Here is an 18390-nt window from a genome sequence, read left to right as displayed (position 1 = left end):
CTTTCGGTATTGCCTGCAATACCATCATAACCAGAATAATCTGCTTTGCGGTTCATTTTACAGGGAGCTCTAATTTTGCAATTGGATATACAGTTCCTGAGAAGAAACTCACTTAAAGGCAGTCAGGGATTCACTGACATACAAAAGCCAAGCTGGAATAAGTTAATACTGAGACAAGAATACAGTTATACCTCAATGCCCATCTTTATTAACTATACCACGTAAGAAGTGTGCTGAGCACTGATGCTAAGTAACAGCTCAGAGACATCCGAATCTCTTTCTTACCTATTTTAATGATGCTGCTCAGTTCATACAAAAGTAATTGGTTATCTCCTCCTGTATCCAGGCGCTGTTCTATGTAGCTGTTCAATTCATACACTACACCTTGCATATTCGTGTCCTGATACTATTGAAGCAAAATGAGAAAAACATTTTAGAATAACTCAGCTGTATTTTGCTGTTTTTAACATATACACTTATTTAAAATAATAATAATACATTGAGATTCCAATACTGAGTCAATCTTAACTGTCCTAATTCAGCTGCCTGCCATGTCAGATGACAGCCAAGTAAGAGGCACAGCGTTCCACTCTATGCTCCATTAGTCTTTTGTTCAAAATGCATTGAGTAAACCACTGTACAATTAGTAATTGCCTAAACTTGGCCTAGATCACATGACAATATCTCAAGAAGAAACTGAGAGATGTGACAATCAGAAGGCAAGTAACCTTCAGCTCCCACCTTTTAAGCTCCTACCCCATCAGGAAGAGACAGCTAACTACCTTTGCCAGCATCTTCCCTTGGAATTTGTGAACCAAATGATGGAACTGTGTGAAGCACCAGAGCTTTGAGGTGGTAGCTCAAGTATCTCCATTTTTGAAATACAGGAACAATTAACACCAACAGACTCTAGGACAGAAATCACACGAGCCAAAACCACGCTAAGTGTTGTGGCATAACAGGCATTTGTTTCAACTGAAAATAGCCGATACGGAGCAAGAAAGAGACTACAGAGCAATTAGGATATAGATGAGAGCAATAGGGTGCTGGTTGCAGGTATGATGAGATAGCATAGAAAAGGAGATGCATCCTCCCTTCAGGAGCCCAGCTCCCCTTCAGTTATCCAGTTCCTCAGTCCTGAAACCAGGTCCTGAGTGGCAGGTAAAATTGTCAGTAAATGTGCATGTGTAGTGTGACAAAAATTTCATAGAAAGTAATACTTGGCAATAAGCACAGATTCATTACCCTGACCAAAACTGGTAAAGCAGTAACTGAAGAAAACAGTATGGTCGATTATTTATTGAGTAAATTATGTCACAAACTAAAAAGGAAGCTGGTGATATTTAGATGGATTAATGTTGCTTGAAAGAGTAAATCTTAATCTCTCGCTAATTCATGCTTTACAGCCAAATGTAATATAGACCAGACTAGTGTAAGCAATACTGTGGAAAATGCCGCATAAGTTAGAAGCACCACAGTGTACCCACCACTCCCACTTTTATATGCATGAACTTTAATTGCTTACTATCTCTGTAGATCTTCTCTGCCTGTATCTTTGGGTATACATGTGCATTTGACAAACACTTACTGATGCATTAGGCACAAAACTTGCACAGTATATCCCATGATAAAATTTTCATTATTCCCACTGAACCTTTCATGCATTTCTGCATGTAACACACTATGTCATGAATACAGGCCATATATTTATGATACATTTGGTTTCTTCATTTCAAAAAAAGTGCTTGCCGAATAATACCAATTTGTGAATCCTTCAAATTAAGTAGATCTTAATCTTGACCTAAAAATGGTTATTGGAGAACAAAATATAAGCACAACCCCTTCTTAACACATGATGCTGTATTAATCTATTGTTCCAGACAGACATTTAGAACTGTATGAGACCTAGGATATCCAAAGTGTTCTCAAAACCTAGCATATCCAAAGTGTTCTTCTTGGAGAACAAACATAACACTTAATAATTCTTTCTATAAATTAACATGATTATTAAATTTTTGACAGCAATATAAGGTCATAGTACATACATGTATTTACTACTTGGTTAAGTCTTGAGCTTATAACACAGAATGCCATTACCATTACTAATACAGTATGGTATCTGGCGAGCTTCCATTTGCAACTGACTGTCCTTTGTCATGCCTCATATTTACTATTGTATAGATTTTCAAAGGGAGAAAACAATAGTACCATTTCAGGAAAGTGTGATTTTTATGAATGGCTTTATCCTTACTGTACAGCCATAAGTAGCTATGTAACAGGAAAATGATGAATGAGAGTCTACATTGTACATGCCTGTTAACCCAGACCTGCAAAAGTATATTTAGCCACATATTCTAAAACAACAATAGCTAATGAAGAACAAATTCACAAGGCCTTTATTATGTGGAAAAATGCCTTCTCAGGACTTGGAAGTGAATACCTTTCTCTTCACTTGTGATGTACGCTCAGGATTTAAGTCAAATCTTCAAAGGTTGAAGCTAATACATTCACAGAAGGCATCAGCAAAAATGAGTCCACTGGCATAACAGTAGTGGCATAATAATAACTTTCACCATAATCAAGAAGCAATTCTGTGTGCATAGTAATTACACAATAAGTTATGTGCCCTTTATCTTCACCTCTGTAACATGCTTGCAAACGTTTTATAAGCAGGGCAAATCATTGCATACATTCATGTCACAAAAAAAAAAAAAAGGTAGCTGTATAATACATGCACTTGTAATATGGCAGATTTCTATACTGGCAGTCTCTGAATCTACAACCGTCAAATTAACTAATTCTATGAGTTAGATCAATCACCAGCAAAGAACAGGCAATTATTCTGTCATGTTGCAAAATGTTCTTGGTTTTTACTACAGCGGACTGAAAGAGATTTATTTATTTGTTCTCAGGCATTTTAGATTGGATAACCACAGTATTTTTGGTTGAAATGCCACAATATATTTTATGAAACTGTACATTTAAACACCAAATAAGTGATGAACAAACCTTGGTACTACCCAAGCACTACCCAATACAGTTGCTAACATAAACCAGTATATCTTTGATATCAAACTTACTTTAGGAAAGTAATTCCACGAAAAATTCAACATAATCTGCAGAAAAGCATACTTGTCATCAGATATAGCACAAGTACTGTTTCTTGATTACTCATGGCACTTTAGTTTGCAGTTTAAACCATAACAATACTTAAGTCCTTTTAATTAATCCATTCTTCCCGTTGCTGATTCCTTCTGTTTAAGATTCAGTGTCTGCAAGTATTTTGTATTTAACCTATCCATATCCTATTTTTACTAGTTACATACATCATAATGCTATAAAAAAGAACTAATAATTTAAAAGGAAAATCTTTTATAAATATTGATGAAAGAAGAAAGTTTTTGCAATATTTGCATAAAAGTAGTTTTAGAGTTATTTTCTTTAGAACATAACATTGCAATAGAAGACAGCAACCAACAGTGACAGTTGATTTAAGATTAGTGCTCTGTCTTGGATCTAAACACAAATATCGAGAATCACAAATATTTTATTGCATTAAAGGAGATACTGAAACATCAGAAAGTGAAATGTATTTAATGCATTCACTCTGAAGAATTAAGTCACAAAAAAAATTGAAGCACTCAATATCTAAAGTAAATGTTACATATGACAAACTGAAATGAAAGATTAATCTGCATGCTTTCCTGCTTATAAGGTAGCTGTGTCAGGGGCATTTTATGCTGTTGCAGAAAAGAAAAAGCCCTTCTGCTGCAACAAAAAGACTTCATTAACAGAGCACAGGGTTAATAAGTACAATTACAATCCGGAAGTTTATCTGTTTTCCTGTAACTTCCTACAATGTTTTCTAAGCAGCAATGAGAATAGTAAGTTGCTATATAATACCTATTCCTATTACAGAACTCTTTCTCCAAATCAGCAATTGCCAGGCTCTGCAATACAAACATGTCCTTTTACAGACTTCATAGTACATGACATTATCCACAGGCCAGGAGAAGTCAGAACAAACAAACAGTCTACAATCGTAGTCTCCATTTAACATGGAGAAGCACTGCCACACGTACTTTGGGGATGCAGAACTTCACTGGAAGAAATCTGGGGAGAAAAATCTGAGAAAGCTGCAAAACATGGGGGAAGTGGCCACATCCAGAGAGATTCTTCTTGATGCTGTTTATTTTTCATCTGTGATTTGGGCATCTGAGGCTGGTTTCAGAGTACCTCAGAGAGAAGCAAGAGACAGAGTTCTGTGCCAACTGATGTAGGAGGCCTCTAGCTAACCACAGGGCTAAAAGGAGCCAGAGGAGTGCTACCTTCTGGGACAGGGCTGTAAAGTCCTGTTCTTTGTTACAGACTCAGTGGGTAAAGACAGCAAAGCTGTTTTGCCCAGGAAATGGCAGAAGGTGGCCATCTATCATAYCAGTGTGCCTTGGAATCAGACTTCTGGAAAACAGGGCCCCATTCTCCTCCATGAAGCATTTTCTTGAAAATTTTCAAGGCTCCTTGCCCACCCTTAGGAGCATTGTCACATCTAAGTGCAGACAGGTCCTGGGAACACAGTGTGGATGCTGATAACCAGTGTTTCAGGTCCAGCCTCAGGTCCCACCCCAGGCTTCCTCCATTCATTCCAGTCTGTTACGCAAGAGGAGTTGGCAGATAGGAGGTATTGTCATGGCTCTCACCATTAAGCATGCCAGCTGGACATGGAGTGTGCAACAAGGACATCAGCAGTGCTGGAAGAGCTAATGTTATATATGGTCCATCCAGTGTCACCCTGTCCATTTGCAAGGAACTCCAGAGGTGCCTAAGGACCTGCAGATATTTACAGGGTATTCTGTCCCAGGGCACTTGAAACTGAGCCCATAAATGAGTCCACAAATGTAATCTGAGAGGCATGTTAACATGCAAAAAAGCCTCAAAAAGCTAAAGACAAAAGAGCTTTATGAGATCAAAATGACAGTCTTCAAAAAAACAAGAAAACAGCTGTTGGGAGTTACTGGTAAGACAGTTCCTGGACCAGGATTAGAAGCCACTGGGACAAATAGAGGCTTTTGTCAGGACCTTCAACTGAAGGGCAGTAAATCATTACAAACAAAAGATATACACAGGCCTTTTGGGAGTTTAAAATGCTTACTCTCTCTTAGGTTACATAGGTTACATACTTCTGACAACCAGCTAATACTTCATCAAACTACCTGTATTTATGTCAATAACAACTTCAAGACTTGCAGGTACTGAATCCAATTAGTCCTACACATTGCTTTACATGAAACAATGGCCTGAGGTTGGAACTGGATTTCATTTCAAAAACCTAAGTCATGAGATCTGAAATGTGACAAGAACCTGTACCCACACTTCTTTAATCTTCTCTTTAAAACTGTCAGCTATTCTCTTTTCTGTGAAGAATAGAGAAACTAAACAGCTACTAAGCCCTAAACTACCAAAATCTCACAATGAACTTCCAGCCAACACAAGTTTTCTTTCCTATAAAAATATAGTCTCAGCACATAAAGAGTCACCAGGTAACCAAGCCACAAATTTAAAGATGAACTAAAAAACTTTCAAGCACAAAAGAAAAGGGGGAATTCATTTGCAGTTTTAAACGTCTGGAAAACAGAACATTTGCATGACACATTATTGAGATGTTAATCTGAACTATTTCAGGCTAGATATGCTTATACTATGACAGAAGTATGAAAATACCAGTCTTACATATGAAAGTTCTCAATGCCATTGATACCTGATTAAAACAAACAAAAAAACAAACAAAAAAACACATCAGCACTTTTGCACTTTTTAAAAATAATCATTGCAATCACAAAAATGAATGCATAAACCAAACTATTCGATGCCTTTTGTTGATATGTATTAGTTTTCCCTTCCTTTCAGGTAGCTTTATGAAGAAAACACAACATATCTACAGATATCACCCTGGTTTTAAACTCTCTCTATATGATTTTCCAGTTGCCTCTGTAACTTAGACCATCAACTTTCTTCAGGGAAGATCATTAATGCTAGCCTACTATACCTTTTTTTAAAGAACTACAATGTATCAGTTAAACGATTTTGGGACAATTAGTTTATTTGTCCACATAATATAAACAGATTTTTAAACTGAAGTATATTCTTGCCCCTTTTTTTTTTCCCCTCCTCCAAAGGAGCACAGGATTAGAGAGGAACATTTTGGTCACCAAAACCGGTTTCTTGCAAGCACAGGCAGCCCTATAATGGATGTCTTGTTTACAAGGGTGTTTAAAAGATTACTTAGAATATTTATTCCACATGTCACTACACTTTCCCATACCAAGTAACAAGCTTCAGACAACTAAGTTAGAAACAGAAAAGCCTAGAACTGCAAACATCACAAGAGTCACCTAGTTTTTTAAATGATAATATTGATTGCATTTTAGGTGTAGTGGTGTTACTGCACCTCCGATGGCCACAGGATATCAAGGAAACAATTCTTGTAGGAAGATCCAAAATATTTAATTAAACCAATGAAACTGGTGAAGGGACACAAACATATGTTATGTACACTGCTTATGTGTATGTAAGTTAGGTGGCATACATGTGCGCATATATATGTGTACATGTACAGCTACCTTACACAGGCCTAGCATTTTCACAAACTAAGATTTTTGCATTATTTGACTGCACTGACAGCTGTTCACATCTCGCATAGAAACTGATGTTTCCCCTTTTGGGAATAGAAAACAAAGATGCAATTATGTCCCAATAATAGTTAAAACATCTAAACTGCACATGTGAAGAACTAAAGTATGGGTCAGGACTTCGTTTAAAAAAAGAAAACTACAAAAAGGGAGTAAAATTGCTTGCTTTCTTCAGGGTAGAAATGCTTAGTGGAGGGATGTCAAATCCTCAAGACTGAAAAATAAAAGCAGAGAGAATGTGGTAAGTAAGCGTAAAGCACAGAGCCGGTTTTCAAAAGAGCAGTGAGCTTGGAGAGGAAGCTCAGAAAAATTTCCTTGATCCAAAATTCAGAAGAAGTAACGAGGGCTGTCTTGTTTAAGCAGTTTTGTTTAAACTTGGACACTGGAAAGCAAGAAGCTATAAAGAGCAGACTTTGCTGAGGTGATTAATTTTAATACTTGTACATAGCCTCAGAGAAAACTGCTTCTACACGCATTTGTCTGACGTCTATTCTTCTTGTTTTGACTGGAGAGGACGTGGGTTATAACTTGCTCAGTAAATAAAGTTTAGCATTGCAGCACCATACACAGGTATTTATGAATTGTTTGTTCCCACATCAAACGCTATTCATGACAAAACCAAAGAGGGGCAAATATGAAATGACATTTGACAGGACAGGCCCTGTTGTTATGTCAAAGGATGCAAAACAGCTCTCACTCTACAGAGAAAGAGTTCACAGATTTTGAAGGCATATGTTCCGCAGCCTGTTTACATGGCTGATTTTCAAGCCTCAGGGAGGAAGGGGGAACACCCTTCTAGCAGAAACTCCTTGCCACATAGCCACCGCTCGCAGGCATCCAGTTCTAATCTTTCCATCAATTCCTTCCCTATTATCAAACAGTAACACTGAAATAAATTGCTTCACTAGTAACAGGAAAAATACGGAATACAAGGCAGAGGCTTGGCTTACAAGAACAGAACATTGTGATTACACAGAAGGAACCATATAAGCTGTTATTAACTATAAGGGTCATAAAACTGCATGAATATCTCAATTATGCTACCTCTCTGAATTATGTAATAAAAAAGGATAAAGTCAATTAACAGCTTCATTTTAACTTGGCAGAGCTGAATAGTGCTCTTTTTAAAAAGCTTTTTATAAATATCACATTCCCTCCTAATACTTGACTTACAAGCACTCTAAAAACATTGTGTATAAAATCAAAATTCAACTTTCCCATTTACCTACCGCTATTGCTTATTACTACCACAGTATCAACAAGACTTACTTTATCAGAAATCACCTCACACAAGCATCATCTTCTGATGACAAGGGGTACAATGCTACAATGCTATTTATACCATTTCTAAAGACTGAATACATATGTTTATTGCATTCTCTTAACTTTTTGATTATTTTATTGCAATATTCAGTTCTGGGACAGCATGAAAATGTTTAAATCCCATTTTTAATATAGGAACACTACTAAGAATGAACTGGCTTTGCTAGTATGCCATTAAAAAAAAAAAAAAGAACTTTGTCAGTCACACAGTGAACAGACATGCAATTATTGCAACTATTTACTGAAAACATACTTCCTAATTCGGTAACTGTCAGTCACATACTGTGCTGGGTGCTAGCTGGTGCCAAGGGAGCTGCCAAAAGCTCCAAGTCCAAAAAGGGGAAAGGAGAGGATTAAAGTATTATTGCTGTCTCCAAGAATAAAGTACTGTAAATGTGCTAGGCACTTGCTAGGTAATAATCTTCTGGTGTTTATATGGTAAACTTCTGCAAAGTAAATTGCTGTTGGCATCACCAAAGTTTACAAAGCAAAAGTACTTGCCAAAATGCAGCTTCACTAGAGGTTTTGTTGAAGCAAACGTGGAATGGAAAGTCATTAAGGGAAACGAACAACAGCTAGTTTCACCGTGACCATATCAGGAACATTGAGTATTTTTGTTTAAACTTCAAAATCTGAGGTACAAAAGAGCACATAGTGATCATGGGAAACTTAACAGCATGTAGAACAAAATCTTGGCTATAGTTCATGTAGGAATGGGGTTATTTTTGCCAACTAAAAAAGAATAACATGTCTCCAATGCACAGCATTTCACTAATACTGTGAAAGAAATATGTCATATTCCTGATATCCATATGCACTTAAGTGTTCAAACCCACACTTCTCTATTTTTTTTTCCTTTAGCAGATAAAATAATGATAGAGTATAAAATTCAGCTCAAGTTTTCTGCATTAAAATAGGTTAATAATTGGTTTTCTTTCTGAAATCCCTCTGCCCAGAAAACCACTTCTGTAGCTAGGGTGGGATCAATCAAACCACATCTGCACAATAAGTAAGCAGAAGATATTCAGCACTTCCAAGGGGGTTCCCAATGGTACTTCATCATGTGAAAAGGAGAATCTCTCCCCAGTTACATATATTTCATAAATACTATAGTCTAGCATACAGAAAGATGTTTATAGGTTCACTGTTTGGTCACAGATGCTCATGAGACATTTTGTAACGAGGGATCTTCTTATGCTAAAAGCAGCCTACAGCAACCAGGAAATCCGTTTTTTCCCTAGGTCAGTAATTATGACAAGTCAATCTAGGATATCTTTACACATAGCTTCTGAACACCTAAATATTGATAACACTGCCATCAGCAAATTTGACTGAAAAATGAAAAATAGATTTTGAAAAATTTCTGTTCCGCAAATCGCAAAATGAAAGAAATTTGAGGGTTTCTCTTCCTTCTCTTTTTTCAAAAAAAAATCAATACAATGCTAATGTCCAAGATTGCTACTTTTATTTTCATTTTATTCTCACTTTTCATTTTGCTACTAAGCTTCCAAAAAATGGCCAAAAATTAAAAATGTAATTCTTGTACCATAGCATTCTTCAGAACTTCCTCAATTTTTGAAGTGTGAGCAGCAATAAAATCCCTTGACAATACTGAAAATTCATTCCAATAATTCAAGAAGTAAAGGATTTTAAAACAAAGTGCTAGACACCATTCATCACATTGCATTTGACTGACAAAAAGAAAAAAAAGGCAAATTAATGACAAAAGCTCAACATGTAGATCTTGTAGAACAATACCAGAATGCTGTATGTGTGAAAAACAAACAAATAAAACAAAAAAACAAGGAGGATTGAAGGAGGTAGTGCCAGTGAATTTTAGTGAAAAATATACCCTCCAATTTATTTAGTTATAAACACAACAGAACAAGAGTATTGAAGCAACTGATGTCAGAGCATATGACTATGAATGTTTCATTTTAATGCGAGTTTTTACTTTGCCCAATATTGAAAGATGGAAGAAAAAAGATCCAGCTATGAAAAATACATACTTATGTGTTAAGCAAATTCCTGCCTTGGTACTTAACTAATGCAACTTTTAAAACTAATTGATGGCTTAATTCAGCAATAAAATATGCTTTCACTAACCTTTTACTTTTGAATGTCTATGATACAGATAAAAGTCTCTTTTTGGAAATATTTTCAGGAATTAAAAATGTAGTACTTAATGACTTTTAAACAGTACTTAATGACTTTAAAACTTACAGTTTTTAAGTCAGCATGAACGTGTCTTTTGTCTGAAAAACACTATTCAAGTAGAGAACCTTCCTAATTTAAATCCTAATTTATGTTCAGATTTCAATTAAATTTGCATCTGGTTGAGCTGCTGCTGAAGGAAGTGAATGTACTACAACAGTCTACATTATATTGTATTATTGTATTACATTATTGTATTAAAAAAATACTATCAACTAACAAACATGTCCATCTGCAGTATCATGCATTACTGAGTGTCCTCACTTAGAAGAAAAATAGCAATGTAACAAGACATACACACCAAGTACACAATGATTGATAGCTAAAAAAAAAAAGAAACAGTTTACTTGAGAACATCTTTATTTCACTTAAAATGTTATTTCACTTTTGCACATGACATCCATTTACATATAAGACAGTTTTGCATCCCACTACCTCCAAGATTTGAAGTGACAGCCAATCTTCAGGAAAAGTCTAAGCTACTATTTATGATTTTGAAAGGCTGAGATAGCTGGGACCAGTGTGTCTGAAAGACAGAGGGGGTGACTAGCAGGGCAAGATTGTCTGGGAGATTCAGGGTTCCAGAATTTGCTTCTTTTTCCTTTGTTGGCATTAAACAGCTCAGATTTCTTCACATGGATACATTTCACAACTCCACTTTATAGAGTTTTATGTAGAAATGTGGATCTATTTACCAGATTTATGAAAATATTAAAAGGAACTTTCTTCCACAGAAATAATTAGTGCTTCTGAGATTTTTTTAGGCAGATCTTTACTTATTTTGAACCAAAACAGTATATACAAATATATTATTTATAATAAACTTTGATTGCACCAATAGGCATTTACTCACCTGCCATAACTGCTAAATACTAAGGAACTGGCRAGGGTGACCAAAACTGCATTATAAAAGAATAAACTACTAAAACATACTAACTTTTGCCTAAAATCTCAAATCCCTTAAACACATCACATATAGCACATCACATACATGGAGAATATTTGCTTGCATAAACTCATTCTAGGCATCATTCAACCTCTTTTTGGTGGTAAACCTTAGTTCCTGCATATCCTAGCCCTCTGCTTTCAGGGTTGTCAAGCCAAGGTTTCTATTACCAGCCTGCTTCCACTCCTTCCATATCTTAGAATTTTCCAAAGGACTTCCACTGAGAGCAAGGAACCCAGTCTGCTTTTGCAGACATTCAACAAGCCTTATTTTCAATCCTCATCCGACAATGTTGTTTCTCCTGGGAACATGAAATAGTTTTTGGATAAAATTCAAGAAGGGGAACAAAACAGAACTATGATTCCGCCTCAGAATGCTACAACTGGCCCCCTAAACTTATATGAGATAATATTTGGGCCCCTCAGGCTGAATGAACACGTCAGAGGGCAACAGATTGTTCTGTACTGATTCTTCATCATTCACTAGCAAAGACACTAGTTTCTAATAGATCCCTCTAGTTAGTCCTCAACCATAGACTGACACAGTGCAGGACATCAATCAGATGTATGGTTAACCTCAGAAACATTACTGAGTATGGTTTTCAATAACATTTTACATTAGATTTCATACAGTACACAGCAAAATACTTCAGATTAAAGAATTTGGCTCATCAGTACCATAGCATATCTCAAAGGGAGTAATTAGATAGGACATACTTCTTCCCTTGTTTCCTCTTGTTATGCTTGTCATCTCTCAAGGTAGTAATGCTGATTAAAATAGTCCAGAGTTATGCCTAAACTTAAAGTTCCCATGATTTTCCTAGTTTCCATGAAGTACCTTTTTAAAATTGGATCATGAAAATCACTCTGTGAGAACTCTAAATTTATTAATGAAAAATACCTTTCAATCTATTTACAGCCAATGAAGTGTTCTTAATATTTCCTACTTTATTAACTGCTCTGTAGTCAGTCAGCACACCAACAATTTCTCTGGAGACCCAGTTTGCAAAGGGAATGGAGTAAAACCTTAATCAGAGACTACACAAAAATCATCTCAAGTGAACAGTGGGCCTCAGAGACTTTACACTTGTTTCTAGTGGGGATGGAGAGAAAACTAAGTAGCACTTACCCTGCTGACTTCTTTAGGAGTCGATTCATCTAAGAGGAAACAAAACAAACAATTAGGCACTCTGGGAAGCTTCTAGATTGAATGAAGAACAAGACATTGTACTTCAAACAACTTTTGCGCTGTTGTACAAAACTTTTCTAATACAGTTTGATAAAGTAATTGAAATATCCAACCTCTAAAACTAGAGGCAGTTTAAAATTAGGATAAAGTATTCAAGAAGTTTGTCCTGTATTAAAAAGAATACAGTATTTCCTACATTTGCTAAGTCAGTTCACAGGTTGACTAAACCAGTAAGCCCCATACCATGCTCATGTATTTATATTTCAGTCTGGTAAGAAAAGTGATAGAATTTCTCAGTTTGAGAAGTAAAGGCCCTGCCAAAGATATGCCACCAACTTCCTACATGTACAAGCAAGTTAGTGGACTTGACTTTCTGTTCTGAAGATCAGAGACGCTACTCCTGTTCACTACTTTGGATGTGGAAAAAAAACCCTTGTGACCCTTAGACTGTAGGAACATCAGTGATGTCATCTGGTATAGCACAATAAAAACACCTAAATTACAGGGATATATATACTCTAGTATGTTTTGTCCTTTTAAATGCAAACATATTTTCATGCATTTAGTTCATGAAGTAGTTTAAGTATGTAATAATAAATAGAAGTACAATAACAGAGCACAGGCTAAAATATTATGTGGTATTTCTGAAAATAAATTAAATAAAAAGTATTTGAATGCCACAGATGAAGCTTTCAATTTAGAGATTATGACTTGATGGTGAGAAAGGAAAACATCTGGGGGAGGGAAGAGGAAAAGCAAAAGAGAGGGAGAGGGGAAAAGAAGCATGAAATATTTCGTTAAAGCATTTAGAAGTAAGTCCAATTTCTACACAATTAAATGGCAAACCATTTGCTACATTAAAAAAAAAGGCCTTAAGGCCTGAGGGTTTTTTTTTTTTTTTTTTAAACAGGAGTAAAGGAAGAAATGTGACCCCATGAACCAGGAATGTCCTGACTTGCCTTCCTGGAGTTGCAGAATTTAAGGCCCAGGAACATGCAGGGACAGGACACATGCACAGTAAGTGCTGATACCAGTTTGCTGTGTTTGTATCTCCACTGTACAATGACTATATATCATGTAGTGCAATTCTTCTTTACGGTTAGTTTCTGTGAGCTGACTACAAGGGAAATCATTCGAACAATAACTTTTCCCCAAATTATTTTACTGACCAGATTATTCCAGTAGAATTAGTTAATATCTGAAAGTAACATGGCAAGGAGGCTGAAGAAAAACACCCCAGATTTGCATACTTCTGTTTATTTAAAATGCCATAAATTCTGTTTAAAAGGTATAAATGCACCAATTTCTTGTTTGTAAATCAAGTTCCATCCCTGTAAGAGCTGAAGCTTTCAAAGTAACAGATTATTCTTTAAAATACACTCAGAGACATTTACTTCAAGCACATCACTAAAGAGCAACTTGCTATGGAGTTAAATCTTACAGAAAAATTCTATGCTTGAATATAAAGGTCTCCATTTATTACAAAAAATCGTGTGAACAACAGGCAGACTAAGGAAAGAGATCTTATTAGCGTGTGCACTGAGGTGAAAAAAAAACCCTAGGAGAAAGTAAGCGTTTGTGCAAGAGACCACACAAATGCTCCAGCCACTAGAAATTTTTCAGTTGGAGTTCATGTTTTCTTAGGCATCAAAATCAATCAGTCTTGATACACAAGTAAGTGCCCACCTCTCCCTTACATTTCTCAATAGTACTGCAGTATGCAAAATTGAAGGGGATTGCCTAACTTTTTTGTGATACCTGACACCATTATTAACACTGAGAGTTGTACAAGAAATCTAGCTTATTTAGTTCTTGCACTTTGAATGTGCCAAGATTTTAACAGTTTTAAGAATAAACTGATGACCTCTTGAGAATACACACACACACACACACACACGCACGCACGCACACACACACACACACACACACACACACACGTAGGTTTGTTTTGCTGTTTGAGCAGTTTAGCCAGCTAATCATTCCTATTACAACTTAATGCATGTGTAAATAGTAACTCCAGGAAAACAATGCCAGCTCTCAAAAGGCTTCTTCATTATCTTGGCCATACTGCTCAGTTGAGGCAGCCCCTTATGTTGCAAGCTGGGTTTTTAACACTCTGATTCACCATGTGGCTTAATGCACAGTGAGTCACTCAGCAGTGCACACAACCAGAGCAAGAGGTAGGCTCGCCATCTGGAAACGCTGGGCATGTGTCAAGTCATCTAGCAGAACGCTCTGGTTTAGCTGATGTTATACACTGTATTATCTTAATGTCTTCTTAATTTGAACATAAATACTCACAACTGGAAAACAGGAAACAGAGGGGAACAAAGCTAATTTCAAAGGTACTTAGACAGCAGTTTCATGACACAGCGAAGCCAGTATGATGGCTAATAGCCTCCAAAATGAGAAGTCCAGCTTCCCTTCCCCTTCCTCTTCATCCCAAGTATGCAGACCCAAACCCTGTGCCAGTATTGATGTTCATCTAGCCCCATAACAAGTTGGCTCAGTTCACTGAATTTGTAGAAAGTAAATCACTTTCCAAACTTTCAAAACCTTGCAACTATCCTACACCCACAAAAACAAGTTATGCTTTCTTTATCTCCACACCTTTGCAAATATTCCTATTTAAAAAGCTCTCTTCAGGTAATAGTGACATCAGATGGAGTACACTGAAGAAGGAGAAGAGTTCCATGACAAGATTTGGGTGTTAAGAACAAACTTACAGTTTAACAGACGAATATCTCAGCTTTACCACATGTACAATTATAATTGACATCTGCACAGCACACTACATATATGCATAGTATTTGGTAAGGTAATTAAAGACAATGTCCAGTCAGGAAAGCCTCCAGACTAAACTGGAAAAAGCAAGATAGGAAGTAGCAGAAAATGAGGAAAGAAAACAGAGGAAAACTCCACAGGAAGTCTGGCTTTTGGCACAATATACATGAGGCTAGTATTTAGGGATCTGGGGAAAACTGTGTAATAGGCTGCACAATGGGGAAAAATTCAGCTTTTGATTTAGTGCATACAAAATCTCAACTCATATATATATTTCTATAAAAAGCAAACATATTCTTTTATAAAGGTGATTTATTTTCATTTTTGACATTTGCAAGGTGCTAAGCTATGGTAGTCACAAAGACAACTTTAACATAAAGCAGGCTTTCAACATCTCAGATACGATATTCAGACACATTTATCAAGGAAACAATTCAAATGCCCAGTTAGTTATATCACAAGAACTCTTTCAGAAGAACAGTACTGTACTTTCTCCCTAGTCTTATGCACTCTCTATTCTATGCAGTTAAATACTAGTGCTTGTCCACCATTGTTGATGATGACAACAAACAACTTGTTAAGATTAATTCTGTTACAGTCACATTTTCCCAAGGAATGGTTTCCCACACAACAGATGTCAGATTGACCTAATAATTATTCTGTGCAAAATGTCCTTTGGGTTCCTTTTCCTTCAGCTAATAAGACACAACTTGTTTTGAATGCAGTTAAACTATCATAAAAATCGTCGCTACTTTTTTCCATGAGAAGTGTCATACACCCACATGTCAACGGAAATTCCACATTAGTCTTTACCTAATCTGCATCTACCAGGTTTCGTTTATTTCTTTTTTTTGAATAGAAGGGCAATCAATCAATGAGATTACTTGGTCAGTCTGGTCTAATTGCAATTTGCACCCTTATTTTAGATACTTTGCGTCTGGCATCTTATGCCTCCACTGAATTCAAGATCTTTCCAACACAACTTACATGAAGGCAACTGAGTTTCCTAAAGCGGCAACCATCACACACACACTAGAAATGCTATAATTGTCATCTAAAAATGTTCTTGCCTCTTAACTCACCATCTCATCTAGAGCACTTGAACAGCTCCCTAGACTTTCAACTGTCTGGGTTTATGTGATAATTCAGAAGCATGTGTGATGTATCTTCATAGGCAAACTAACCTAGTTCATTTAGACATAGACTAAGACACAGAAAGGCAATATTCTTTAATATTGATCCCTGACAGCACAGCAGCTTTCCTTAAAGCAGGATGAAACATGAATTCTGTCTTTTTGACATCAGCAGTAAGATCAAAATTTTTAAAAATTCCTGAAAAATAGCTCATTTTCTCCTCTTTTTAAACAATAAAGTAACATGCATCAGAAAATAAAAAGTCGTGAACCAGGACTTAATAGCTTTCTCTGCCTACCATCTGCAAAGATCTATGAGGTGTCCGAAAATGTTTATACACAACTTTGTATATAATCAAACAGGGCATTACACAAAGTAGGAGCTAGAACACAGTAAATCTGACTTCATTAGAGACAACAAAATGTTTGGAAGCTCACTGTTTTCTAAGACTTTAGACCTCATGGAATTGATGAATTATGTGGAACAATTTTGCAGGACAACGTATTCTGGCCAGCAATTTCCAAAGAGACTGTCTTCTGAATGTATCACAAGCCCTTCTGAGAACAGAAAGGCATAGGGAAGATTCAGATTTTGCTCTTGTTTCTGGAGTTGCTTGGTAGTAGAACACATACTGATAGTAGCTCTGCATTTTCTATATCCACTGGCAAAAAATTCTCAGCTGTGTATTTGATGTGACAATTTGAGCTAATCTAAGGATAGAATTTCTGGAAAATGAAGAGCAGGAAAATTGCTTTATACTTATCATAGACTTACCTTTCCCATTGTGTTTAAATAATTGGATGATGGATGTACCTCTGAACTTGTAAGATGACTTCTTCCCTGCATTAGCTAAAATAGTTTCGTAAAATTTTGTAAAAATTCCTCAAGTTGAATACACCTGAGCAAAAATCATGCTGGAACCTGGTGTCTGACCACCAGAAATTTAATTGTTTCCAGTAGTGAATGTTCTTCACCAAGAGAGTCCACGATTGGGTTTTATGACAGTTAGCCTATGACTTCAGACCTTATTGAACATGATTGTTGAATGAAGAGATTGTTAAATACATTACTCAGCCATCTTATCAGTCAACAAGGTACAATCATCACTGTTTATTACTGGAATACAGCCACTAGACAATGGGCTAAAGATCATAAATTCTTCTTATAAATTCTTTTCATGCCCATCATGCTTATCAGTTTGCAGCCACATTTTCTGGGCTATATCCACCACTTTTCTTGCCAGATACTCAGTTTAGCTTGGCATTCAGTGCTGTAGCTGTTGTAGGCAGCTTTCTTTAAAATTGATTACAGGTCCTGCAAACATGTTTGGTGAAAGATGTCTCTAACTCAGTAGTCATGCAATTTCAGTATCATTCTTGTTAAAGCAATCTTGAATTTTGCCAATATTTTAGCCCCAGAATCCTGCTCGTTGCTGAGTATAAGGTATCCCTAAAGTTTACTGCCATTTCTGTATTTCAGAAAGATCGGTATCACTGCTGAGCTGTTCTCCCACTACTGAAAAGAGCTGTTTCTTCACTTCTGAATGTGTTTCAAATATACTGCACATAGGTTGAAGCTTATTATGTTCAGCAGGCATTTTCAATGAGAAGCAAAAATTACATAGCAGTTAGCTCAAATACTACTGAGCTATATACCTTAAGCAATTCCATTGAAATCAACAGAACTGCTATGGCACACATTGGAAAGCAGCAATGCTTTATTTATTAAATGTCTTGGCATTCCATTTATGTACAGTAATCCAGGGTTGAAGGGGATCAGGAAAAGAGAAGTAATACTACTCTAAGCAGTTCCTACACAGCTCCAAACACCTGAGAAAGCCACATTAAATCCTGTTCATTGCAAGAGAGTCATTAATTTTAAAAACATGTAATATTAAGCGTACTCTCTGGACCTTGCTAGGCATCTTGGGTTTGGCTTGTTCCTCCCATCCTTGGYGTGGAGTGGTGCTTCAAAGGTTCAGAGCCTGAACGGGCCAAGAAATTTCAGCAAGTTGTCAGCTTCTGGAGCAGGAAATACTGTATATGACTCAGTAACAGCAAGAACATACAATAATCTTATACTTGTTATCAGCATGTTACGTAAACCTTGGGGCAG

General features: G+C 36.4%; 1 protein-coding gene across 1 annotated transcript in view; it reads right to left on the bottom strand.

Moving 5' to 3' along the window:
- PDE10A (phosphodiesterase 10A) overlaps positions 1-18390 on the bottom strand; it is a 200115-nt gene that overhangs the window by 63148 nt on the left and 118577 nt on the right. Inside the window, exons 3-4 of the mRNA XM_026070001.1 lie at positions 12298-12326; positions 286-406 (exon numbers count right to left, since the gene is read on the bottom strand). Coding sequence (XP_025925786.1) covers positions 286-406; positions 12298-12326 — 150 coding nt within the window. The remainder of the gene's footprint in view (positions 1-285; positions 407-12297; positions 12327-18390) is intronic.

Source organism: Apteryx rowi, unplaced genomic scaffold (assembly GCF_003343035.1).
Source record: "Apteryx rowi isolate R43461 unplaced genomic scaffold, aptRow1 scaffold_300, whole genome shotgun sequence".
NCBI classification, from domain to species: Eukaryota; Metazoa; Chordata; class Aves; order Apterygiformes; family Apterygidae; genus Apteryx; species Apteryx rowi.
Note: the sequence above shows the minus strand (reverse complement) of the source record. Positions and strands in the feature narration are given on the sequence as shown.